Consider the following 26,433-nt stretch of genomic DNA (forward strand, 5'->3'; position numbering starts at 1 on the left):
AGTCATGTACAGAGTCCTAGGAAGTGATGCTGTCTCCTGCCAGACAAAAGCCTGCAGGGAGGGAGGTACACTAGACAGGTAACACTAGTCTAGAAACAGACAACAAAGTTCTGCTGATGCCCTGGGACCAGGGAAAAGGGAGCTGGGTAGGCAGGGAGGAAAGATAGGTCTTAAGGTGGGCGTCTCAAGGTGAAGCCTCAGCTAAGGGCCTGAGACCCTGTGCCAGAGGCTGCCCCTGGCCTATATAGGCTCCTAGCTCCACGCCCTTCTGAGAAAAGGGGTCTGAGGTGATGCCAGAAGCTGTCCTACATCCAGGAGTGCTCCTCCCAGGGTAGCAGTCCTCTGTCTCCAGAATCCACTGTAGGCCAGGCACAGGATGGACAAGAGAGCAGAGACTACAGACACAGCCAGGCCAGGGCTTGGCCTTGCACCACCCAACCCTGAGGTAGACAGGACATGCTCTGGACTCCGAGGAAAGACCCTGGCATGAGCCCTACCTGCTAGGCTGACCGTGAGGCCCAGAGGAGCCTCTGCCTCCCTTCCCTGCGTCCTGGAAGGAAGGGGCCACAATGCCAGCAGTGTCTTGGCTCTTGTGAAGTCACAGCATTCAGAAGCCCAAGTCATGGCTTCAATACTAGATGACTCAAATACCGAGAAAACCACTTCCACCTCCTTGAAGGGCCAGTCCAAAGACTGGCAGAGAACCCCAGCCTGAGGCCAGCAGGCTCCAGAGACTAGCTATGACTCCTGCTGGCCAACAGGACACTGTGGGCCCATGTGCAAAATGCTCATTTAATAGTTAGCTTAAATACAAATAAAATACTCTATTTCACCTTTTTTTCTTTTTTTTAAACCTCAGCCCCTCCTAGAGCAGGCAAGGTGAGGTAGGGACTCCAGTCTGACACATGAAGTTATCTGTGAGAAGAGGGTAGTAGGAGCCAGAGAGTCAGGACCACCCAACACCAACCCATTCTGTCCAACCCTCCAGCTTTCAACCAGATTGGTGGTTATGAGCAGCTAGAGGTGGCATATGCCCAGGCCATCCCCTCCAGGACCATCCCCAATACCACCTGCCACCTGCCACGAGCAGACGCCATGCACATGTTTCGGGACCCCTCCACAGGAGACCTTCCATGGACTGGGATGACCTTTGGTCTGACCATCATGGCCACCTGGTACTGGTGCACCGACCAGGTGAGCTCCAACACTGCCCACCCCCCTCGTGCTGCCCTCTGGGATGGGGTCGGGGTCCAGCTCAGCTGCTAGGGTTCCTTGTGGTCTCGGGCCCTCCTCTTAGAGTCAGATGGGACCCATTGGCTGCCACCTGCCCTGGCCTTTAGATGCTTTGACTGGGACAATTTTGAGTATGGGATTCCAAAGGGACTTGGATGCTCCTCGGTGGCCCTAAGCTCTGTTCGGAGGCGAGTATTTCGGGTTGGCCTTGGACTGCCAGGACCTGGTAGCATTCGGGGTGCTGGACCACCCTTGGGCTGCCAGTGGTGGGGTCCTGCTGTGGCTGGGCTTGCTTTCTTGGGAGAGCTCTGGGTGCCATCAGCAGCAGGCCGGTAACGAGGAGGCCCTGGGGTCCTTGATGTAGTGCCTCCATGTCGGTGGAACTGCTGGCCCTGGAGAGACAAAGGAGAGTGAGGTCTGGTGACATGCTGGGAGGGGCTAAAGGACACCTGCTACACAGACCAGGTTCTGCCTAGTCTGCCTCTGCACTCACCAGAGGGCTAACTACTTTGTACCTCAGTTTTCCCATCTGTACTATGGGATGATTCTTCCCTTTATGGTTTATACCCTGGCCCACCCATCTGCAAATAGGGTTAGGTATGGATAGAGGGGCCAGAGGGGATTGTTGGTGGCAGTGCCTCCATCTGAGCCCGGATTTCTGACTGACGAGGACTGAGGTAATTCTGATCTCCCTTGATCATAAACCCTGCAGATGACTTCAGACAAGGTACTTCCCTATCCTGAAGGCTGTAGGCAGCCCTGGAGAAGAGGAGCAGGGGAGGGTCCTGTGATGGCCATAGGTGAACTGATCACAGGTGCCTAGAGCCCCACTCACACTAAGTCCACCATAGGACAAGTCAACCAGGCCATGGCCAGCAGCTACTGAGTGCTGTGACAGTTTACAGAGTGTCTTGTGCACACACACCTGCTTCCTTGTGAGTCCAGCAGGGCCAGCTCTGTTCACATCAAGGTCTAGATCAGACCTGATGCTTACCAACTGGAGAAATATTTCACATAGATTTCAGGTAGTGGGAATCCATGTGGGCTGGGAGGCTGGGCCTTCATTTCCCCTTGGTAAGCTGTTGCTCTCAAGCAGGGCTGCTCTCCTCTGGGACCCCAGATGCCTGAGGTCCCCATCTGGCCTTCACCTCCTGCCCAGGCTTTTAGGTAGCTTGAAGCAGGCTCTTTGCTTTCCTTTTGAGGACTGAGGGCCAACCCCTGAGGGTGAAGGCAGCCTGGAGGGCCGCCAGGAGAGTAGTAGATGGGCTCCTAATCCCTACCACTCTTGTTTCCTCCCACCAGGCAGGCCTGGCCCAGCCCCACATCACTGAGTAGAATGTCATTTGGAAGCATTTCCCATGAAGGCCAATGAATCAGCATCCATCCTGCCCTCATGGCCGGATGAGGGCAGATAAAGAGCCCAAAAGGCCTAGAGAGGGTCACCAGGGATACAGAGAATGGTTCCTGCCGATGCCAGTGGTCACAGCACCAGCCTCCCTGGCCTCACCTTGAGTTGGTTCTGCTGCAGGATGCCAGGCCTTGGTATCCCAGACCCTGGCCCTAGACGGCCCTCACTGGCACCCAAGGGTCTAACTGAACTCTACCCTGCATGCTAAACTACAGGCTTTTCCCTAGCTACAGGTCCACCCACAGTAACTGACCATCTCGTCACCAGATAAGCAATAGGCTGGCCATGGGAGCTCATGCCCTAAGACAGGCAGGTCTCTGTGAGTTCAAGGACAGCCTGTTCTTCATAGTGAATTCCAGGTCAACCAGGGTGACATAGTGAGACCCTATCTTAAAAAACAAACAAAATGCCAGGCATTTGTGGCACAAGCCTTTAATCCAAGCCCTTGGGTGGCAGAGGCAGGCAAGTATCTGTGAGTTGGAGGCCAGCCTGGTCTACAGAGTGAGTTCTAGGACAGGCTCCAAAGCTACTGAGAAACCCTGTCTCGAAAAAACAAAAACAAACAAAACAAATGAAGTGTGGGCTCTGCTGTGCCACCACCCCTGTCAGACCTTAGTGTCCCTGGCTATAAAGTGGAAGGGTGTGCACAGGAGGGAATACCTCCTGGGACCCTGTCAACGCAGGAGGCTCCTGGATTTCTGTACCCAGGTGATAATGTGTGGTAAGAGGTGGGCTATCTCCCTGCCAGTCAGCAATGTCCTCCACCACAGTCATGACTATGAAAGCAGCTAAGAACTTCAGCAAGTGCACAACAACCCAGGGCCCTGGAGAGCCGGGCCCAGCCTGCTCCCACACACACAAAGTGACCAGCTTTCATCCTTGAAGCCATACTTGGTTGGGTGGCAGTGACCCATGTTCAGATGAGGAGATACAGCCCTGGAAGGTGACATGGCCAAGCCAGGGATGGGAGTGCAGGCCTCTCCAGAAGGAAGATGGGTAGCGGAGGGCACCCCTGTACTGTTCCCATCTCACACATACCGATACCGAGTCACCTGAGGCACCTGTCACAGGCCAGCTGCTCAGGTTGAAATAATGGAGTCGAATGTGCCCTATCAATGAAAGAAGAGCACAGATCACAGGCTCAGAAAGACAGTTGGAGTCTCAGGGCTGTGATAATTTCAGGTCAGCAGAGGGCAAGGTGCCATCCATCAGGACCTCCCCATAACACCCTCCTGCGCAGATGGAAAGCAGGCCTGCAGGGAAGCCGGGGTCTGCTGCCCCACACTGAAGGGTCAGTGTTAGCAGCCACATGTGAAGGAAGTGAATATTACAGCTACTTCCTATCTGTGAGTCACAAATAGGTGACAATCAACAGAATAACATAGGAAAAACACATATCAGAGTTACACCTGTATAACCCTATGAACAAGCTGTTCTAATCAGTGACCCACACATACTGCAAGTGCTGGCCCCACAAGGCTGCCCAGAACCTTTGTGAAACAAGGCACCCTCACAGGGATACACCCCCAACCTCCCACTTATTCCAGAATCAAATCACTTATGCCTTAAATCCCATTTGGGACACTTAGTTAGGGGGACTGTTGTGAGTTCAAGGCAAGCATAGGTACAGTTAAGATCCAAGCTATCCTGAGTTACAGAGTAACACCCTGTCTCAAAAACAGAAGAAAAAAAAGGGGGTCTAGCTAGCAGCAGAATCAAATAGCAGATCTCAAACGGCGCCTGTTCATGTGCACACCCCTACTCTGCAGAATGGAAACTAGGGCCGTCAGGATTTACCTTGCAACCATTACCAAGGTGCAAGCTTCCCTCAGTCTAGGGTTTAGGGCTCTGCCCTGTCACATAGTCAGTATCAACTGCTCCCAGGATTTATGTGAAAGTCTATATTTATGTATTTATGAGGGTCCAGGAGGTGGAGGGTGTTCAGGGAGTCCAACACACCTGGGACCCCTTTGGCTCTGACAAACACCAGGGGACCCATGCTTCCCTGTTGGATGGGCAGGGAGATTGGCTCCCGCTCCCTGGGATAAGTGCAGCTAACAGGGGAATGCTCCTGTGGTGTCTGTTGTGCTAGCACTCTGGCTGCTCATCTTAGGGGAGTCTAGGAATAGTCACATTGTGTCTACCTGTGTCACCTCACAAGGCCCACTAAGGAGATGCTTATACAGGTATCCCCGAGGCTGAGCCTCATTTCTTTCCCCCTGTGCCCCAGGTCATCGTGCAGCGGTCCCTGTCTGCCCGGAACCTGAACCATGCCAAGGCAGGCTCCGTCCTAGCCAGCTACCTGAAGATGCTGCCTATGGGCCTGATGATCATGCCAGGCATGATCAGCCGAGCACTGTTCCCAGGTAGGATGGGCTCTGCCGTCAGTGCCAGGGCACCCAAGGCTCTAAGGATTTAGTTTATAAAAGCCATTCACTAGGTGACAAAGGAGGGATCTCCTATTTCCCAACATGGGAGAGGGAGGGACTGTTCTTAGGAAAACAAAGGAATGTACAGAGAGGTGGCTTAGATAAAGTCCAGATGAGGAGTACTTACAACTGTGTGACCTTGTGAGTGTAAAGGAACATCTCCATGACCACTCACTTGAGCCTTGACTGCAATCTAGAGACTGTACCTTCTACCTGATAGGATGCATCTGACCCTGTGACTCTGGGTACGTGGCAATGTGTGCTTTTTAAGGTTGTTTGGGAGAGTACTCTAGAACTGGGAGTCCCCAGCATAGTAATGGCCAGCCACACGGCCCTGTGTGGTTCCACTCTTCCCCCATTCATCATCTCTCTATGTAACAAGGGGCATCGTTGGTACCAGGGACACAATGGTTCAGGTCGTGGGCGTTTGGGGCCTGGGGATGAGGGACCAGACCCACCTGAGCCTGACTGTCCACAGGGTGTTGTGCTTGCATCCTTGATGTATCTGCATCTTCTCTGGCCCGCCCCTGGGCCCACGGGGAGCCACCAAAGGTTCCTCGGGTTACATGAGGGGCACTCAGCTGTCGCTGGGGTGGGCGGCCTGGCCCATTGGCCATCTGCTCTGAGTGACGCCTCTGGAGAGGTACTGACCGCTCCCTCACTTCAAAGTACTCGTCTGACATCGATGAGGCCACTGAGGGTCGCCGGTGGCTGGGGCCAGGGCCAGAGCTTCCTGAGAGGCTGTCCTGGTCACTGAGGGTCACATAGTCATCATCATCTTCCTCCTCCTCATCCAGCCCATTGGGGAGTCCTGTCTCCAAGCCATCAGGGTTATCCTGGGTAGCAGATAACTGTCGCTGTAGGGGTACCTGGCTTTGGTTGGTTGTCCTGGGTAGTCTGGGGTCTATCCCATTTGGGGATGTCTCCTTTTCTGGGTTCTCCAGGGCCCAGCCAATATTGCTACCATCTTGGGCAAGAACATTTGCCACAGGGACTGTCCGGGGCTTAGGTATAGGGGGTTGTGGTTCAGTGTTCCCCTGGGGGAAGCCATTCTCAGCTGGGACCACATCCTGGGAGTCCCTGGGTGCTGGGCGAGGGCAGGGCTCTGGGCAGGGGCGGGCCTCTTGGCTCTGCTTCCATAGCTGGTGCTGGGTGCTGGCATGTGCAGTGTCACGAATTTTGATACGGTTCATCTGGTTGGGCTGAGGGTTCCAGATGTTGGGATCAATGATGTTGATGTAGCCCAGGATGTCACTGCCAGGCTCTGGGTCTGGCTCCACCCATGTGGGCAAGTACTCAAACATGTTGGCCCTCTCCAGGTTGAGCAGTCCCGGGTGGATAGGTGGTAGCTGTTCAGAGAGGTCCCCTGGGCGTTCAGCCAGTGTAGCACCCCGCAGCCCTGGGGGCCTTGTGACCTCCTGTTTCTCAGAAGAAGTCTTAGCAATCTCATCCACACTCTTGGCCTTGACCAGTGCATACTTGGGGTTGACAAGCTTCTTAGCCATGGTTCCTGTAGGTACCAGGGGCACCACAGATGGTAGTACAATGGGCTCCGGCTCTGGCTCCTTCTCCATGGGGATGTCCTTGAGGCTGACCCCCTGAGACATGAGGTACAGCTCCTGGAACTGCCGGTCAAACATCTCTACCACCTGACCAGACAACACAGAGATCACATTCCGGTCTGTCCTTGCAGCTGACCATGTGAAGCTACAACACAAAGGCAGGGTAGCAAGTCAGGCAACAGTCCATGTGCCTCCCTGAAGCCCTAGTACCCTGATTTAGTGAGAGTCCCTGGCCCCAGAGGCAAGGGGCATCTACAGTGGATACTCCATTGGGCCTAGGATAAAAACCTAAGTGGTACTGGGGTGGGGGAGGGTCAAATCTGAGTCTGGGAGCCTGTGTCTAGCTTTTCTCCAGCAAACTCCTGGGGCTCTGCTGGACCCGTAAGACAGCATGAGGGTTAGCAACTGCAGTGGCCGTCACTGGTGTCTTTGCTGTCATCAATCCCAGAATGACTGCAGCAAATGTGCCCTGCCTCATGATGATGCAGAATTGGCTCTGTCCCTGAAGATGGCTCTTAGAGTGACTTCCTAGAGGGCTTGGGCAAATTCACCATGACCGAGCCCACCCTACCCCTGGGCCAGTGACTGTGTGAGATGGAACAACAGCCTGCTTGGACAAAAGTCTTCCCTGCCTGCCTCTAGAGACAGGGTGGACCCAGGCCTGCACACAGCTCAGCAGTTTGAGGAGCAATGAACTGGAATAACCAGCGTGTCACATGCAGGGATTAAGGGCAGAAACCATCCGGGAACCAGAGGCAGCTCCTCCCCAAGTCCCGGAGGAGAATCACCTGTAGGAGCCACACACAGCCCGATCTCCATCCACAAACATGAACTTCTGGGCCAGGGCACCCTTGAACTTGGTGGCTGACCGTGTGAAGAACTCTGTTCCCCCGCTGCTGCGTACCCTGAGATTCTGTGTTGGGAGACAGGGAGGCAGAGTTAGACAACCATGGGCACTGCTTTCATGGGCAGAGGCAGCAGAGTGCCCAGAGCCTGTAGACAGTTTGTGGGGAGTGAAGATCGTGAGTGAGGTGCAAGGTGTGGAGAAGGGCAGTGTCTGGACCGTTGGGCCAGGCAAGGGGGATGGTGAAGCTGTTGCAGGGCCAGGATGGTCCCAGCTTTCCCTAAGAGCATCCACAGAGAAGCATGGGACAACTTGAGACCTCAGTGGCAAGGCCAATTTGGGAAATGCTGTTGTCCAGAGTCTTGAATGGCAGGGGGTGGGGGGGTTAACTTTTAGAAAGGTCCTGTGGACACTGGGTGGCAGATGGGGGGGGGGTAGAAGCAGGAAAAGGCCACCCTAAGGAACCTGGGTCTTATGCTCTAACGTATACAGGGTCTTCCAGGATGACTGACCACAGGCCTTTCCCCACTCCTGACATCACATAACATCACATGCTGAGCAGGCTCCCGTGAAGGCACTTAGAGAAAACTCTCTCTGGAGATAGGATGAAGTTTGGTTCCAGGGATGGTCTCATAAATGGTCAACTTCAGTCTCCGCCACAAGGCGTGGTTAGAGCCAGCAGGGGAAGGCCCTCACAACCCAGAAGAGCTCACAGAGGCCCAGAGAGGGAAGAGTCAAAGACAAAGTGGGATCAAAGTGGAACCACAGATGGCCACCTTCCTTTGGTCCCGAATACATAAAGGGCCTTTCTCTCTACTGTAGTGCCTCCAGGGCCTGGGGGCTACAGGTGGCCCAGGGGCAAGGAAAACTGACTGAAATCTAAGCATAAAGGGACTGCTGAGGCTCACAAAGTAGAACAGTATGTAAGGGGCCTAGGGTCCACCTGACCTAAGTCTCACCAGAGCTTTCTGACTGGTCTACTCACACGCCTCCTTCCTATGACGGAAGTCTCACTCCTGTCGGAGCTCTGGATTCAGACACTGGTTGGTGACAAAGCCTTTGTCAGCCTGAGCTGTGACGCGCCTGTCTGTTCCCTCACCCACTCAGTGGTTCCAGGTTATTAACTGCCCACGTGTTCATTTGTTCACTGACCCCTGTCGAGGCCCCCAGTGGCAGACAAAGATGACAGTGACAAGGATGCTACTGTGGAGGTGGCAGTGAGGCAGGTGACTCAAAACAACAATCCGGGATGCCCGGGAGCAGAGGAGCGAAGGGAGGTAGAGGCTGGGAGGTTCTCGGGAAAGGATGACGTGGGGCGAGGTAGGAGGGCAAGCACCCCAAGGGAGGATGCAGAGGCTGGGCAGCGGAAGAGCAGGCTGTCTGCACAGCTGGGCTTGACTCTGGGGAAAGAGGCCTCACCTGCTTCTGCTGTGGGCAGCAGGGGCCACGGAGAGTTAGAGAGGACAAGCTGGACCGCACGTCAAGAGCAGCACTAGCATCTGGGGAGGGTGCGTGCATGAATGGGCATACAGGAGGCAGAGAACAGGGAGGCTGGTGCATACAAGGGAGGTGGCCTGAGTGAAGGTGCCACCCATGGCAGTCTCCTCTCTAGTGCTTCCTATTCCCAGACTCCCCTGTGGCCCAGAGTACTATCCACAGAAGCTGTCAGGGGTGGCCCCTGGGTGGGTCCCCACATGATGCCCACCCAGCTGTGGGGTGAACAATTGTCTTGTTGTTGGGCCCGACCCAGAAGGTAGATAAGCTGTTTCCAGGGCCAAGCTCACTCTGGCCCCGCCTGCCCACAGGCCTGCCCAAAGCCAGCTCAGCAGGAAGCTGGCCAGCGCCCAGGACAATTAGCACTCGTGACTTTGTACCTAACATACTGCATACTCAGGGACCAGAGGTTAGAACAAAGATCTTAGAGGCCTTCCCTGTCACCTGTGCCAACCACAGCCCAGCTCTGTGGCATCCTGTGGCCTCACACTCTCCAACACTCTGTATGCTGGGGCCATGTGCCCCACCTAGGCAATCAGCCTGCACGCTTCTCTCACTGGTGTTTGCCTCTATTCACCCTAAAGTGTCTTTATGAAGGGTTCGGAAAGTATTACATCTTAGAGTAACTCAGACCATGTGAGAGGCAGGCCTGCGTTGTGCCACTGACCTGCTGTGTGATTCTAAGCAAGCCTCTGGCCCTCTCTGGGCTATAGTTTTCTTGTCTGCATAGTGGGGTTGGCACTGAACCCATCAGCTCATCCACCACCAGGGCTGAGCAGCAGGCAGGGGCTTGCATCAGGCCCCCCACCCTCTGTCTCCTGTTCCTGGTAGCCTCGCCCCATGGGCCTGGCCCAGATGAGGTAATGTCTCAGGTGTCTGGGCTCGCGTGAGCAGAGGTGGAGGATCCCACAAAGCTGCATTGTCTCAGGTCCTGGGGTGTCCCTAGTTGGGGATGGGCAGACAGGTGGAGGGTCCTTAGACTCTTTCAGACCTCCATAAGGTTCCGCAGAGATGGGTGGGGCAGGGCAGGAAGTGGAGGTGAGTCAGGTTACTCTGGCTTCACCAGGTTGGCCTGGGCTTTCTAGAACTCTGATCTCTGTGACACCAGATGGGTGGCAGACATTGACTGGACCTTTCCATGGTTCAGCCCCCTGGCCTGCAGCATGTACCTGTCTATCTGGGCTACCTGCAGCTTAAGGGCTTAGTGACCTGCAGGGAACTGTAGAAGGGATTGAATTCTCACTGGGGACTCACTGGGGTACAAACTTTGTAGCATATCTTTGATAGCCTGGACTGTTCAGGGAAACCATAACTGTCAGACCCTCTTGGTGGACAGCCTAAGGACTTAGCAAGGGAGGTCATGAATCTTTGTCTCTTGATAGGATGTAGCAGGTCACACTCCCGTCACAGGGTGAAGGCATCAGTCAGTCATGCCTGGACCAGAGGAGGATGAGGAGATGAGCTGGGGTGGGAGGCAGAGCTGTAGCTAACCCTGAACCTCTTACCCTGACTCATGGACAGACATGATATTCAATGGGAAGTCCTTTGTGAGCTGGGGCTTAGACACATGTGAGCCTGCTCAGCTCCAAGCCCTGGTATTAGTGCTCCTGGCCCTTCCCCTAGAATGACTTACATGGTGAGGTAGGCCATTGTTAGGCTGTGCTGACACTGTGATGCTTTAAAATAGCTTGCCTATACCTACTTAATGCCAATAGCACCTGATTCAGGACCAGTGAAGTGAGCCCAGTGAGATGAGCCCCTTTGGCCCTAGATACAAGGCCCTGGCATATATCCTTACCTATCAGAGGCCCAGACCAACTATAGGAGGTAGGACACAAGCTTACTCAGGAAGGGACAGGGGCTAGGGTCCAGCCTACCTCCTCCTCTACTCTCCCCAACAATCCCAGCTGGAGCCTGACAGGATACAGCTTGAGCCTCTGCTGTTCTTCTTTGGCCCAGTGGGAACCTGGACCCAATCATGTACCCTCGCCATGTGCCTTCCCACGGCTGTCGGATAGCTGGTGTTTCCTTGCTTGTTGGCTACACAGTCAGCTCAGGTGGCTGCTTGTTTTTCCAGTTTGCCTGCACAGGCCAAAGAGCTTTTCTCATTGCTAGGTATTTCATAGCTCTGGCCTGGCTCCCACTGGCTCATGGGTACCTCTCAGCACTAGGATCATCCCCATATATGACCTAGTCATTGCTCTGGCCCTGTAACCCTGGGAAAGGATAAGGTCAAAAGGCTGGGTACTCTTTTAAAGGCCTATTTCCCACTTGTAATCTAGGGGTTCATTTCCTTACTGCCTACAGGGTCAGCAGACTGTGGTGCCCGGAGCAGCTGGGACCCACACTTTGGAACAGGCTATGTAGTCAGATCCCTTCATATGGGGACTAGGAACAGGGTCGGCCCTGGCACTAACGTAAGTGCTGGTGAGAATGGCTCCTACCAGAACACTATTTTAAGAAAACTGGAAACCCACGTCACTCAGAACAGAGCTAGATATTAGGAGCTTTGTCCCTAACCACACGGAACCTCCACCTCATTCTATGCCCACCACGGACTCCTGTGCTCTGTATGGCAGCCCTGCCAGAGGGAAGGCATGAAGACGGGCCCATTTTCCACATGAGCAATGGAAGCCAGAGCCAGGAATCACCTATGGTGTGATGGCATGGCAACTGGCGTCTTCACGGTCTAGTACCTGACACCCCATGGTTACAAATGTGACCTGCCAGGGCTGTCTGAAACTTGGGCCTACAGATTCTGGAGCAAGTTGGAGCAGGGTTGGGACAGGGCAGTAGGTGGCTGAGAGCAGCCCCTGGTTTACCAGCACAGGAAGTGCTCCTAAAACAGGCCCAAATCTAGCCAGCCCACAGCAGGGAAGTTGGCCAACAAGGCCGGCTCTCCACACAGGACGCCTGGCAGGGCTGTGTCCACAGGAACCTCTGACCACTAGCCCAGGGCTGTGGTGAGACTGCTACAAAAGCTGGGGTAACTTATTGCCCCTGGCAATGCCTGGCTCCTGGGATCATGTCCTTTAGGCCTGATCACCTTCCCAGAGAGAAAACCAAGGATGGGACAGGACAGACTACTGAATCCAGCAAGCTGTCCTCCTGCCCCTGGGACAGGTGAAGGCTAATAGTGGGATAGGGCAAACCTCCCATGCCCCTCTCCTAACCCCAGGCTGGCAGCTGCACACCTGCTCAGCCTTAGTGTCTGCACAGCTACTATCCCTTAGTTTCTCCCACAAGCAACTCTAGGAGCCAAGTCTCACAGTGGTCAATGGGCAGAGAGTCCATGTGGGCAGCTCCAAGAATTCTGAGAGACAGGTCTATACTGTCCTTGTCAAGACAATTTCTTACTGGCTTTTAGGCCTTAGTTTCCCTATCTTTCTTGTGGGAACCTAGTCTGAACAGCTACATGTATCTGGATTCAGACAGCCCCACAATCCACAGGCAGAGCTTTATAACTACAGGGTCAAGTCTCACTGCTTCTGGTGTCCTTAAGTTTAGAAACCCCAGGGTGAAAAGCCATCAAGAATTTTCTAAGAGGGGCCCTCGGGCTCTGTAGGGCCAGGGCCTCCAAACAGCCAGCATGGATAGGGATTCCCCTGGGCTACTACAGATCCCACCCTTTGTCTACCTCTATTACCAGTGTGATGGATAGAGTTAAGCACAATCAGTGTGTGGCAAATGCATGGAGTAGGGACCTTCCTGGACCTCCTGGTGCCACCCGCCCACAGAGCAGCCAAGTCACCTTTTCTGAACTTCCACAAATGGCTTTTTCTGGCTGGCATGAGCTGTCTGCTACCCCAGAGCCATTTCTAGGTGCTAATTACGTGCCAGGCAGGTGTGAGGCTTGGGGTCAGCCTACCTGGAGACCACATGAAGAAGTCTGGTAGCACAGTAGAGAACTCACACCCACTTGAAAGGCTCCGCAGGGGACCTTGACAAATGCTGACAAATTATAGGTTCTAAGCCCTGCCACTGTCACCAGCCCTGTATGATGGCCATCTGGAATCTGTGTTCCATCACAGGCCTCCAGCCTGGGGCACTTGTCCCTCATCTCTAGTTTATTGGCAGTGACACCAGGCAGCTGCTTTTTTTTTTTTTTTTTTTTTTTTTTTTTTTTTACTGCTTCATCTGCAAAATGGGAATGACAGATCCATGATGCCACTTGGGTTGTCACTGGGCTGAAGTAAGTTAAACCATGGAAAATGCCTTGAACAATCACATGCTATGAGAGCAGCAGCTGCTTCTGAGAACTTCTCTATAACCATTGGCATGTGCTGTATATGGGTGCTGAACAACGGTTGAGCAAGCCACCAGATGCTAGGGGTTCTTAGTGGAGGAGCCTGGCAACACCTATTTATCTACCCATCAGACCAATGAAATCCTACAGCCTAGAGCGGTAGGCAACAAGATCTCAGGCACAGCAAAGTGAAGCTGGGAATCCAGGCATTAGCTTTCTCTTCTCTAGCTCTATCCCACTATGCCTTCTTACCCCAAAGATCTATCCTACTCTGTTTAGGCATCTCAAGTCCATTTCAATCCTGACTAGCATAAGGGTGTTTCCTGTGTCTGAGCCAGATCCTAATGCCAGCTAGCAGAACTAATGAGACAAATTTAGGCTTATCCCAGTAAAGGACTTCCTAGGGGTCAGAGCTCTCCAGGTAAGGTATGATCTGCCTGTGGAGGCCGTGAACATACACCTGTCACCAGAGGTATGCAGGCAGACAGGAAACCGATGTGGAATGGGTAACACAGTACCTGGCAGGCGCTCTGGCAGCTGGTTGAAGGCATTAGATTTGTGTTTATCTTATCTGCCTGTGGAGGTAGTAAGTATCTTATCCCTCAAGGCATTCAAGTTGTGTGACCACCTGGCAGAAAGCTTCAGGATGACTGAACTCTGTTTGGTATAAGGCACTGGCTACAAGTCAATATGTCTGTTGCCTGATTGAATGACTTCTGCCCTCCAGTTGTCCAAACAAGGGAAGACAGCTCACCTTGAGGTGTCCCAGGTGCATGCGGGCCCGCTCACACATGTGTAAGAAGTACTTGACATTACTCTCATCCACAATGATGTACACAGCCACCTTCCTCTTGAAGCCAGCATCCAGCAGGTCTTTGAAGATATCCACGTCAGTGAACATGTCCATGACCACAGCTATCACCTGGGGACAGGGAAAGACAGGGTGGTTTACCAGCACAACAAGACACAAGCCTATGAAAAACCTAGCTCCAGTACTCCTCAAGGTGGATGGTGCAGGGAGGAGTGTAGACATGTCAGGAGGGTGCAGGAAGGTTGGTGACCCAAGAGTAAGGGCAAGGTCTATGTCACAGTTCCACGTGTTCAGACTGGTTCCCAGGGCCTCCCTCCTTAACCAGGTTGGGAATTCACTGATTGGTGCTGACACTAGGAATGTCCAGGGAGGCCCTGAGCACAGCCAGGTGCTCAGCCCAAGAACCTATATTGGTGCCCTCCTGGGGCAGATTCAAAATAAGCTACACATGCCCCTTCCTAATTCCGGAAGATGCTGAGACAAACCAAATGTAGCCACAATGGGGAAGAGGCCAGCAGGTGGCATGGCCACCAACTTGAGACCTTGCTTGAATCCTGGGCAGCTGTAAACTTCAACAGGATGCCTATGTGGACCAGACAGTACCCACATCAGCATGTGTTCTTCTTCTCATTGCCAACGCCTATGCCTACCACAAGTGATTTCCACTCTCCTGAACCTAAGGATGGAGCTGCAGAGGTCAACCCCTGAAACCACCCTCTGCAACCACTTACCTTAGCTCCCTGCCAACCATAGGGCTGGAGTAGGACTTACAATGTGGACCTGCTCTCCAGAAGAGCATGGTTATAGTTAGACCAGGTGTGTTCCCAACTCAGCTGCCAGCTCCCTACACTGCCCCTTCCCTACTGGCCTGACAGTTCCTGAAGAGCTGGGACAGTGGAGGCTGAGCTCAAGCAAAGCTCAGCATCTTCCTTCAGTGATATCTGTACACACACAGTGATATCTGTAACAAGAAGCCTGCTGGTTACATGTCTGCATGCCCACAGTGAACTCACTAGGCTAGCCCCTGCAGGCCCATCTGGGCTCCTCCCGAACCTCTGGCCCCTGCTGATGACTGCTGCTCATCTGGCACATAAGTCCAAACTCCTCAGCAGGAGGAAGCTCTAGGCCTGCCCTGCAGTGAACTTGCTGAGTGTCCCTAAGTTAAACCCTTAGACAGCTCTGGGCTCTTGTTCTCTCATCAGCAAAATAGGCTTCATTCATGAAAAGCAATCACACTCATGGCAATGCATGTCAAAGACCCTAATCCAAGAGATGCCTTCTCCCCAGGCAGCCTTGCCTGTGACAGGCCCACTCCAACCTCTCATGAACAGCCAGGTGGGGATACTGGTGCATAGCTGGGCAAACTCAGGCTGGCGAAATCACGAGGCAAGTTGAAGCAGAGTAAATACCACCCACTCCCAGATGTGCAGGGCTGTTGTCTGGCCTTCCTTTGACCCTGTGGTCTGCAGGGCCTGAGAGTGCTAATCTGCTCAGAATGAAGGGGGGGGGGGAGGCTGAGCCCTAGGAATCCTTGAGTCTTTAGAGAAGAGCTACTTACCACCTATTAGGGGCTATCTGGTGGTAGAGTGGGCACAGGGTTGACACTGGCAGGGGTAAACTCGAGGACGATGTCAACACTAGATGAGGAAGCACCTTCCATTGCAGAGCGGGAGAGATGAGAGGAAGACCCTAGAGCTTTTCACCAGCACATGCTTGGCAAAAGCCAGAGACTGCTGGGAAAGCCTGCCAGTAGATGGGCTCCCAGACCTGGCAGACTACTGACTCTGGGTGGCACTGGATGTGCATGAGTTGGGGAGGGGGCTGCAGCAGGAATCTCCTTGTCTGAGATCCCACAGGCTGTAAGCCACTCTACCCATGATGTCCCCTTAGTTAGACTACTCCTGAGCAGGCAAACAGGAAAGAGGCCTGAGCAGGCTGGCACATTGCTCCCTGGAGGCTCTCCAGCCCATTGCACCCCAGATCTGTCATTGCTGGTTCCAAGCTGTGGGCACCACAGCAGATTGAGATGTGCCCCAGCAGGACAGGGGACCTGATCCAGGAACCACGGGCTGCCAATATGGACTTGTTGGGACCTATGCCCCAAGGTGGATCCCTGACAGGGTCCCATGGTTGGCTGGCTCTCTTTAGGTGCTGGATTCTGTCCCTAGGATGGTGAAAGAAAGACTACACAGCTATCAGCTAATACTGGGAGGGGAGGACTTCCAGGTGCTCCTGGGATCTGAGGTGATGCTGGAGGGGAGGACTGTCCGATGCTCCCAGAGTCTGAGGTAATGTTGGAAATGGAGATGCTCACAGTGCTCTGGTATGTGAGGTAATGCTAGGAGAAGGCTTCTTGCTATTGCCCAGCAACCCACATCTTGGTCTGTCCATGGTCAGGCCACAAAGGTTCCATGAGAATTCTTGGGACACATTAGGATATATTGGCTTTGCAGATGGGAATGTGGAGGCAGTCAGTGACAGAGGCTGAAACAAGCCTGTCCCTGCCTTGCTCCCCTCCTCTCAGCCTGAGATATCTAGGGTTCACAACTCCTACCACCAACACCATTACCTCTAGAATCCTCAAAAATGCTGCAACTAGCAGTTTTCCCTCCCATTCACAGGAGAGGACACTGAAACCCTGTGCCTCAAGACTACCTAGTTACCTGTTTGGATGGCCTAGCTCATCTGTGACACTGTGAGCTTATCAAGGGGTGCCCTGACTGGGCAGTTCTTGGGGAGTTTTCACCTATCAGTGACACAGGCAGTGTGGCCCCAGAGTTCCCGCAGCATTCAAGGCCTGGTACTAGCCATCTCCTGTCTTAGGTCCCTCCATTTCCACATCTAGGAAATGGGGTGGTGGACAAGCTATCTCACCTGCCTTTATGCACCCGGGAGTCCTACCCACAGCCCAGTGGGGTCTGTATGGGCTGGCTGGAGCATCCTGCCATGCCAACAGGGTCTGTGAAAAGGACAGTTTGGTAGCTGCTTCTCAAAGAGTCTCATAGGCTGCAGGCTTGCCAGGGGCTGACACTAGCCCAGAGCTCCCAACACTCACAGAAGCTTCTTCTAAGCCCCTAGAGCTTCTAAATCTCACCCAGTAGAGCAAAGTGTCCTCATGGGACAGTGGGTAGACAGGTTTCCCCACAAGTGTCAGAGAGGAGGGGCAGGTGAGGCAGCCGGGTAGTCTAACATAACTGAACACTACTGGGGTACAGGTCCAGCTTCTGACACACTTTTCCTGAGAATCCTGACCCCACCGTACCTCTTCCCAAAAACATCCTGCCTCGGTTCAATAAGGCTGTCTCCAAGGCCGTTAGCTGATTGTCCATCTCTGGAGAGCTGTCCAGGGCCACTTCAGCAGTGAGCTGACATCAGGCCAGCTCACTCATGGAAGGAAACATTCAAGGCTGGGAAAAACCCCCGAAGGGGCAACTAAAAGCAATAGATGATCCTCATACAGGACCACAGGAGGCTCATGTCTCCCTAGTGAGGGCAGAAGCCATCCAGATACATATGGCCTGTGGACAGTCCACAAAAGGGACATTCCACAAAAGGACACTGCCTAGGTAATGAGCAAGGAAGCCTTTTTGTTGTTGTTGCTTTTGTTTTTTGAGACAGGGTTTCTCTGTATTGTTTTGGAGTCTGTCCTGGAACTAGCTCTGTAGACCAGGCTGGCCTCAAACTCACAAAGATCCACCACCTCTGCCTCCTGAGTGCTGGGACTATAGGCATGTGCTACCAACACCTGGCTGAGCAAGGAAGTATTAAACCAAGTATAGGCAAACCTCTGCACACAGCTCGGCTCCCTATTCCAAATGCTTGGATCTGTCAGTGTGGCAGACAAGTGGCATGGATGTCAGGGAAGGCATCTGTATTCCAGAAGTGGTGAAGCTGTCAGGGGACTTGGTGTGGCCAGTGGGCTAGTGGACCTGCTTCTATCCTAAAGTCTATTCTGTGCCTTCCTAACAAGATTTAGGAGCAAGACTTTTCAGCATTCAGCTGGGGCCTGGTACAGCAGTGACAGAGGCTTGTCTGACATGCTGAGTACCTGGGGTATCATCCACAGCCTACACCTCACCCCCCAAAAGTGTTTATTTCTAAGAAACTTCACAGCATTCTACAACAAAGCGCTAAAGCATTTAAGAGAACACACACTAGCAGGCTACAACATAAAAACCCACTGGTTTGGATCCTCAATAGAGAATTAGTATACAAAGAAATGGGAAGGAAGACTCACTGAAGGGTCAGAGTTAGGTGGTGCACAGAGGCAGGCGGATCTATCTCTGTGAAGTTTGAGGTCCGCCTGGTCTACAGAATGAGTTTCAGGAGAGCCAGAACTATGTAGAAAGATCCTGCCAAGATAAATAAATGACAGTATGGAAGAATTAAAAAAAAAAGTCTAACACAAGGTGAAAATATATACTGGGTGGCATTAACAGTGGGATAGATATCGTGGAAGAATAGTGAAGTTGAAGACATAGCAGCACCAAGTATCCGAATGTCACACAGAGAGAAAGACAGAACAGCATGCCATGGGCACAGTGCTGAGCTTCAAGAAGTCTAACAGAGGGAGCTGGAACCTCAGCTCACTGCAGGGAGTGGAGTGGGAGAGAGATTAGAAACACATGCAACTAAATGAGCACTAACCGTCTTCACTTGGTAAGAATGGAAGTCCACAGACTCAGTGACACACACAGAACAGGAAAACTGTTAGAGCACATCTCAAAATCAGCAAAACGGAATCTGAAGAAAAGCCAGAAGGAAAACAGACTGTTGCATATGGAGGAACTGAGCCAAGCTGATATCCCACCAGAGGCAGCGAGGGAAGACGCAGTAATCAATGTCTTTCAAGCACTTTGTGAAAAAACAAACTATCCACCTAGAAGTAGATGGCGAGGGAAAACAACTTTCAAGACCAAAGATAACATAAAAACTGGTGCACAAAGCTGTATGAATTCATTCCTGGCAGGCTGTGTGCTGCAGCCACTGTCCCTTGTATAGATGAGGGGACTGGAGCTGGGAGACTACAGCAACTGAGTTCATGGTGGGGGCCCAGATGTCCCCTCTCCCAGTCAAGGTATAGAATGCAGAAAACTTCCCTGCCCTATCTTGTGTTCCAGTAGTAGGGCAGGATGCTTATGACTTGGACTGGAGAGGTCTGACCCAAGCCACGGGAAGAATAGCAGGCCACCAACATTCACATGTAGAGAACCAGAGAGTTTTGCCCTTCCCAGAGACAGAGTCGCAGCCCAGGACTTCTCCCATTGTCAGGGTCATGTATCATCCCTAGCTCTGACTCCATGCCACCATCTCCCAGAGCCCACCTTATCCTGAAATAGGCCTGACTCAGCCTGCCCAGCCCTGCCCTGCCATGCCTTCCTGGGTCACCTTCCCACTCCAAGACTCAGTTTCTCTACTCGCTTTAGTGGTACGAAGAAAAGATGGATCTCCAAGTACTTCACTCTCCAGTCTGAAACCCAGCTGCTGCTTGGGAGCATACCGCCTACTAGAAGGAAGCCTCATTAAAGCCAATTAGAGGAGGGCTGCAGCCAGCAAGTCACAGACAAGAAGCCATGCGGGCCACTCCACAGGCTCTGTTCAGGCGTGTGGGTGTTCTTCTGAGAGTCCCTGCACCCCAGGAATACCAGCTTTCCCTCCCTCCCTGAGGCTGAAAACAGGGTTGTAGAGCTATGAAGGTGACATTGACAGGACTGCCCTGTGTGACTCTTGGAGAATATGAAGATGGATGGGAATGAAGAAGAGAACTGGCATTCACTGGACACAGCCTGTCACCACATACCCTGGGACCACATAACACGCTGAGGGAGGGACTACTCATGCTCTCTTACAGATCTCACCTGGACTTTGACAAGCAGGTGTCAGTCTTACTGAGATCAGCCCAATACAGAAGTGAGGAACTCTCAGGAGTTGCCAGAGACAAGACAGACTGGGCTTGGACCTGAGCCTGCCTGACACTGAAGCCAACCCTCCCCACATTCCACATGGAGTGTACCCTGGAAGTGTCTGGGGTGTACCCGTCCTGTCTGGGGGCCTGTCCATCGGGGGTCAGCTGCAAACCCTTGGTAGTGCCCAAGTGGAAGGCAATCTAGGGCCTCTCCCAGGCCATAGGGTGACCTTCAGTTTCAGGATGGCCTTTCAAACTACCATGACCTATAGCTCCACGGAATCAAGTCCAGACCCAGCCATCCCAAAGACCCAAAGCTCCATCCCATTCTATGCTTTGGATGGCCTTTCAAACTATCATGACCTATAGCTCCACGGAATCAAGTCCAGACCCAGCCATCCCAAAGACCCAAAGCTCCATCCCATTCTGTGCTTTGGTCTCATCTGCAATATGAGCAGGCACAGGGTCCCATCCTGGAATAGCAGAAGGGCTCCTTCTACAGGGCACATATCAACTCTCCATTAAGGTGCAGGTGCTTGCCATGGGGTGGGGAGTCTTGGAGAAGTCTGGAGCCAACACCTGGGATTATGCTATCTGATGGCTCCCACCCCAACAGGTGCGGCCTGCCCCAAGGCGGGAGCTGCCACAGCAGGCAGAAGGCAGCTCCTGGCCCACAGAAGCCTCTGTGTTGGGGGCTATTTTGGTGCAGTCATGTGCCATGGAATAAATAGGACATGTCCTGAGGCATATACTGTTAGATGTTGTCTGCAGACGTCAGTATGCTCACAAACTTGGACAGCAATGACAGCACTAGATGGCATACATGCACTCACAATACTGTGAAAAGCATGCAGGTCAATGTTGACTAAACCTTCACGATGTGGTGTGTGGCTAGACTGCAGTGCTGAGAGATATGGTTCCCCAGGGGGACTAGGCATAGCTGTCGCTTTCCATTTCAGGTTTAACATGGTCAGCTTTCCTCTACCTCTGGAAGTCTAAGGACCCAGGAGCCTGTGAACATGCTTTCACTGCCCTGAGCCAAGCAGGCAGGGAACAAGGCCTAATGGGCCCATTATGAGATGTGGTTGCATAGAGCCTGAAGCCCAGATCCTCCAGTTCTGTTTTGAGGCTTTGAGCCCCACCAAACCTTGGATTCCTTCTGTGGACAATGGAGGCAACACCCACTTTATGGAGCTGTAGTAAGGATTGCACAGAGCAGGTAAAATGCCTGTTCAGCATTTGGCATATAGTTAGTATTTAATAAATGCCTCATTAATCTGCCTTTATTCTCTGAAGCCAAGTGGCAGGCCAGGACTCCAGGGTGTGAAGGCAGGGGTCTCGCAGGAGGGACGTGGGGTCAAGTGTGCATCATGAAATTGGCTCCACTTTCTTCCTGCTGTGCCCTGGGCACAAAACACAATTTCTCTGGGTCTCCTTTCCTAAGCCCTGGCTAGAAGACATAAATCTGGACCTAGATGAGGGCCAGCTCTTGACACCTGGGCTTCCTTCTGTAAATTCCATAGTAACTTGGGGAAGATATGACTCATGATGCCCATGGGGCTAGTCAGGGGAATCTAGAGGTTAGTCCTTGTTGGGGTGGGCAATGGGATCTGCTGGAAGATCCTCTGACTGAGACCCAACCCCACCCAGCCTCACCCTCTGGAGGCTACACTTGCTCTCATCCCTCCCAGGCGTGATGCTACAAGCCTCTGGTATGCACCTAAAGCCCAGGGGAGGTTCCTCCCAGCCTAAGGCTGGAAGATGACTGGGGAGGGCAGGCAGGGGCTAACTCAGAGGGGAGCTCACTGCAACTGGACAGCAGTGCAGAGCATGATCTCAGGGTCACACAACCAAAAGAGTATGATGTGGGACGCTACAACTCTCTGTCCTTAATGAGTCTACCATACTGGGCAGCAGGTGGCAGACCAAGGGGACCCTCCACAGTCTTCAATGCCTGTACCCACCTCACAGACAGAGTGGCAAGGGCCCAGGGAGGAGCCAGGGCTGGTCCAGTCTCACAGAGAGGCGGCATTAGGGTCTGCTCCCACACTCCAGTGCCTTGCTAGTCCAGACCATTTCAGTCTGCAGGGAAGGGAGGATGCAGCAGAGTAACCCTGGCAGGGACACGGCCACTAGGGGAGGCTGAGGTGGCTTGAGCTGAGTGTGCGCTGTGTCATTTCCTTGCCCCAGGGTCTGTCAGTTGTGCTGACTACTGGCAGGGTGACTCAATGAAAGCAGCCATGCTGCAGAAGCCCCCATGGAAAAGGGCTAATCAGCAACCCTCCCCACCCCACCCTAGGAAGCTGGGGTTCCCCTAGCACCGGCATTGGGTGAAAAGGGGAGGTGGGTGACAGGGGCAAGAGGTGACTCACGGTGAGAGATAAGACAGAAGAGCTCCTACAGGGAGGAGCAAGGAGAGGGCGGGCAAAGCGCTCTGTCAGCACCCATCGGCGTCTGGGCCTGCCCCAGGAGGCTGGGAAGCAGCAATAAGGAGGAAAAGACTCAGGCCGCCTAGGTCAGCTGCCTCTCCCAGGTTCTACTTGTCACTGTTCTGCTACCAGGTACCACACCAGGGCAGGTCCTGGAGTACAACAGGCCTAAGTGATCTTGAGCAGGGAGGACTAATCAGTCTGGCCTCAGTTTCTACATGTGAAAAAAGAGGCAGATAACACTACCTGAGATTATAAAGTGCTCGCACTCCATTGAAGCTATTATTATAGCCTTCCCACGATTGTGTGGGCCACAGGACAGAGATGGGGGAACAAGGACTCACACAGGTCCATAGGGAGGGGCCTAGCTCAAGATAGCACAGTAGGGCTGACAAATCCTTGATCTCTGTAAGATGGACATGGTCTCTGTCAACTCTGAGGACCCCCCAGGGACTCCCTGTTGTGGGGAACAGGATTCAAGTATAGGAGACAAAAGGCAGTGCCTCCCCATGATAGGCAGTTGGAAGTCACATTAAGTTGGGACTAACATTAAGACCAATGTCTTCCTGACTGTCATCTTGACAGGTGACACCAATAACCTTGGAGAAGTGGGAATTGATGGATATGAACAGGAAGTCCTAAGAGCACAATGTGGCCCCAGGCACCCCTGTCTGTCTCTATCACTGGCTGGCCCTATGTCATTCTGTCTGCAGAAGATTAGAGCCTATAGCTGTTTCCAGGCCAAGCTGGAAAGTGGCAGCTGCCTCCTACCTGCTGTGAGAGCTCTGGCACAGCAGGTCAGGCCCCATTCAGAATCTTTATTCCTCCTCTCAAGGGACTGGGCCCTGCCACAAGTGGAAGTCACCCCAGGCCCTTTTAGGGGCAACAGATTCTCAGCTATTGTCAAGTGTCCAGAACATTATTCAGTCCTTCCTCATTCCTGTTACCCAATACTCCATCATCACAATGGCCAGAGATGCAGTGTGTATCTGTAGACTAGAAGCCCTCAGCTAGTGGCCCTGTGGACAGAGCCTCCATCCTGCTGGAAACCAGCCTGGCCACCTTCTCAGTTGCTGACCTACTTCTGGTCTCTCTGCCCAAGAGCTCCCCAGGACCTGTGGGCCAGGACAGTCCCCAGGGTGAACAGCCTGGCATGTACGCTGACTGCTCCATTCTGGACCTGAACAGTGAAGGGGGTCAGACCCAGCTAGGAACACTCTCACTACCCCCAGACCAGCTCCAGATAGAACATTTTGCTGGACTACCTTGCCTGTCAAACCAGGCACGCCTCCACTCAGTCACGGCCACCCAGTTATGGTTTGGCTGTGTGTATAAGCAATGTACACATTGCTTCCTCAGGATGTGTGTCAGTGTGTCAGTGTGGAGCAGTCACCCACAGCCAGAGCACTGTGTAGCCCAGCAGGTGTCAGGTAAGGGGATCCAGACAAGATCTCAGAAGCCTCCTAATGACAGACCACTACCCAAGTAGACATTGTCACTTCTTCCACTGGTGGGAACCTTCAACAGGTGGCACCTCGTTCATTCAGACACCCTGGCCTGGGCAACGGCTGCTACTGCAAGCGAAGCTGAGCAGCTCGTGGCCAGCCAGCCACTCAGCACAGCTAGGAAGCAGGCAGATTTTCTCAGGGCCCCAGATCAGCATCCACGCCTCTCCCCCAGACTCCTTCCAGCAAGTTCACGTATGTGTGCGAGCTTCTGTCTTGTAGCAGATCAGAGGCAAGAAAGAGTGGGCGAGAGAGAAAGCCCAGATTCCTCCCACCCCACTCATGCATCACAATTCCAGGAGTTCAGAAACACTCCAGTAGGGCACGGAAGCCCTTTGAGTCTGGAAGCCTAGGCTACCTGCTAGAGGGGGTGGGTATTCGGCTGCTGCCCGCTGAAGGAGGCAACCAAGAGGCCAGTCAGTGGTCCCAAAGCCATCTGGGTCCCCATGCGTGCTGGGCGAATGGGGTCCCGCCTTGGCGCCTCACCTTCTGCGCCTGGCTGATCATCTTGCGCACCACTTCCTTGATGTGAGGCTGTCCGTCGATGGGTGGCTGCATGTAGACACTGGCCCGGGTCACACCTCTGTAGGCGATGGTGTCAGGCCAGCCCAGGTCCAGCTGCGGGATGGAGCGGTCCGACTTCTGGGGCCAGTACTCCAGCGAGGGCAAGGGCTCGGCCGTGGCTGGGGGCCCTCCCGCCGCGCTGGCATCCTCGCTGGCATCCACGCCTCCGTTTTCCTGGAGCTCGGGACGGCGACCCGAGCCCCGCAGGTCCTCAGAGCCCGGGTCGTACACCTCGATGGTCTCCACGATGCGCGCGAGCTCCAGCTCGGACAGAAAGTCGCGGATGTTCTCGCGCTTCAGCACCTCGTAGAAGGCGTCGCGACCACGGGCCACCAGGGCCTCCAGGGCCAGCCGCTGCTCCTCGCTGTAGAAGAACTCGGGCTTCGACTCGCTGGAACGCCAGTTCACGTGGTTGTCGTCCAGACACTGCACCTGGGAGAAGGCCATGGCGGCCCTCGCTGTGGGAACGCGGCCCGACGGGCACGGCGCTCTCGGGCTTCACGGCCTCAGCGCCTCTGCGAACCCCACCTGAGGGAACCAGCAGAAGACCGCGGGCGGGGTCAGAGGGCGGACGGGGTGGGCGGGGCGTGGGGAGGGAGCCCGACTGACTGTCCAGGGCCGCGGTGCACCTCTGCTTCTTGGGATCCGCCTGAGATTCGCCGAGCCCTGGCAGTAAGCTGGGGCTGCCAGGGAACCCCGCCCCAGTTTGGAGTAAGAGCAGGGGCGCAAGCCCGGGTCGGGTTTCTGGAAGGACGGCTCACAAACCCGGAGGCCTGCCCGGAGGAGGGTGTCGCTTACCGGGCAGGAGACGCGAGGGACGACAGGCAGTGGTGGTGGCAGCGGGCTGGACGGCCGGTGACTAAGGGCGGTCCTGCCCAACCCTCCGCTCTCACCTGGGGTCACGTGTGTCCCTGGGGGCGGGGCCGGAAGCTGATTCATCTCCCTTAGACTGAGCAAGGCTGGACAGTTTGCTGCCTCAGGCCGCACAGAAGCCTTCCTCCTCCCCCAGTTCTGCTGCCGATCCTGATCTAGCCCTAGCCCAGTTCTGTCTTTTTGCACGTGGGATGCTCAGTCCAGTTGTTGAGGGCTGGGTCATGGGCTGAGGCCCCTCTCCAACTTCCGCTACTTCCACCCTCTTGATGTGTGCAGAGCGGGTGTAGATCAATCAGTACTGAGCCCTGCTGCCTGCTGAGAGTCCCACCTGTTGCGACCTGGTGCATACCACTTGCATAAGCCCTGTGACAGGGAAGGGTGGAGAGGACCAGGCTGTGCTCAGACCCAGCTCTTGGCTAGGTATACCCCAGCAATGGAGAACGTTGGGTCCACATCTGAGGGCAGGGTGTCAGGGGCTATTTGGCAAAACCCATTAAACCCTGTATACAGCTTTGTCATACGTATGGATTTGTGTAAAGCTTCTTCCCTGAAGAAGGCTCCAGGTCAACCCACCCATCAGCTCTGAGCCAAGATGGAGCTGGTTTGAGTCCCAGTGAACCCTGGCCTTGTCCAACTGAGGACTGTCTCGTGGCATCCTTGTGTCCCTTCAGACACATTGCATTGCCACTGTCCATTATCCTGTGAGCCCTCCCAGGCCACATCATTGATCCCCAGGCCCAAGCCTTGCACCCCTAACCTTTGGGCCCTCATCCACAGCAGGTCTTGCATCATGTGAACACTGTGTTTCCATACCTGCTTGTACCCTTTTCCCCTCTGGGTACCTGAATCACCCCCTCACCTCTGATTCCCAAGGAGCAGAGAGAGGCAGTGCTGTGAGTCTTGGACTCCCTGCAAAACTGTGCTGGTCTTCAGTTTATTCTCTTGTTCTTACCGCTGCAGAGTTCCTGGTTTCATTAAGGAACCTGGTCCTCAGGTTGGAAGGCTCTTTATCTGTCTTACTCTTGGTCAAATCACAAGAACTTGTAAAAAAAAAAAAAAGTGAACAGGGGGGTTGTTGGTACTTTTGGCCACCCCCCACACAGTGGTATATCACCTGACATAACTGTGTG

General features: G+C 53.8%; 2 protein-coding genes across 2 annotated transcripts in view; one reads left to right on the plus strand and one right to left on the minus strand.

Annotated features, from left to right (window-relative positions):
- Nucleotides 1-26,433, plus strand: part of Slc5a10 (solute carrier family 5 member 10) — a 46,524-nt gene that overhangs the window by 11,109 nt on the left and 8,982 nt on the right. The window contains exons 8-9 of the mRNA XM_051180454.1: nucleotides 989-1,194; nucleotides 4,872-5,007. Coding sequence (XP_051036411.1) covers nucleotides 989-1,194; nucleotides 4,872-5,007 — 342 coding nt within the window. The remainder of the gene's footprint in view (nucleotides 1-988; nucleotides 1,195-4,871; nucleotides 5,008-26,433) is intronic.
- Fam83g (family with sequence similarity 83 member G) lies at nucleotides 774-24,987 on the minus strand. The gene is made up of 5 exons (XM_051180452.1): nucleotides 24,353-24,987; nucleotides 13,971-14,138; nucleotides 7,421-7,545; nucleotides 5,529-6,777; nucleotides 774-1,625 (listed from the first exon to the last, which is right to left on the minus strand). The coding sequence occupies exons 1-5, from the start codon at nucleotides 24,875-24,877 to the stop codon at nucleotides 1,263-1,265; spliced, it is 2,430 nt and encodes an 809-aa protein (XP_051036409.1). The 5' UTR covers nucleotides 24,878-24,987; the 3' UTR covers nucleotides 774-1,262.

The sequence above is a fragment of the Phodopus roborovskii genome, unplaced genomic scaffold, assembly GCF_943737965.1.
Source record: "Phodopus roborovskii unplaced genomic scaffold, PHOROB, whole genome shotgun sequence".
Taxonomy (NCBI): Eukaryota; Metazoa; Chordata; class Mammalia; order Rodentia; family Cricetidae; genus Phodopus; species Phodopus roborovskii.

Coding starts and splice junctions, on each gene's coding strand:
- Fam83g (XM_051180452.1), bottom strand. CDS start 24,877: ATGGCCTTCTCCCAGGTGCAGTGTCTGGACGACAACCACGTGAACTGG. Junction 6,778..7,420: donor GCTGTGTGTGGCTCCTACAG/GTGATTCTCCTC, acceptor TTTGTGTTGTAG/CTTCACATGGTCAGCTGCAA. Junction 1,626..5,528: donor CTGTGGACAGTCAGGCTCAG/GTGGGTCTGGTC, acceptor TTGTCTCTCCAG/GGCCAGCAGTTCCACCGACA.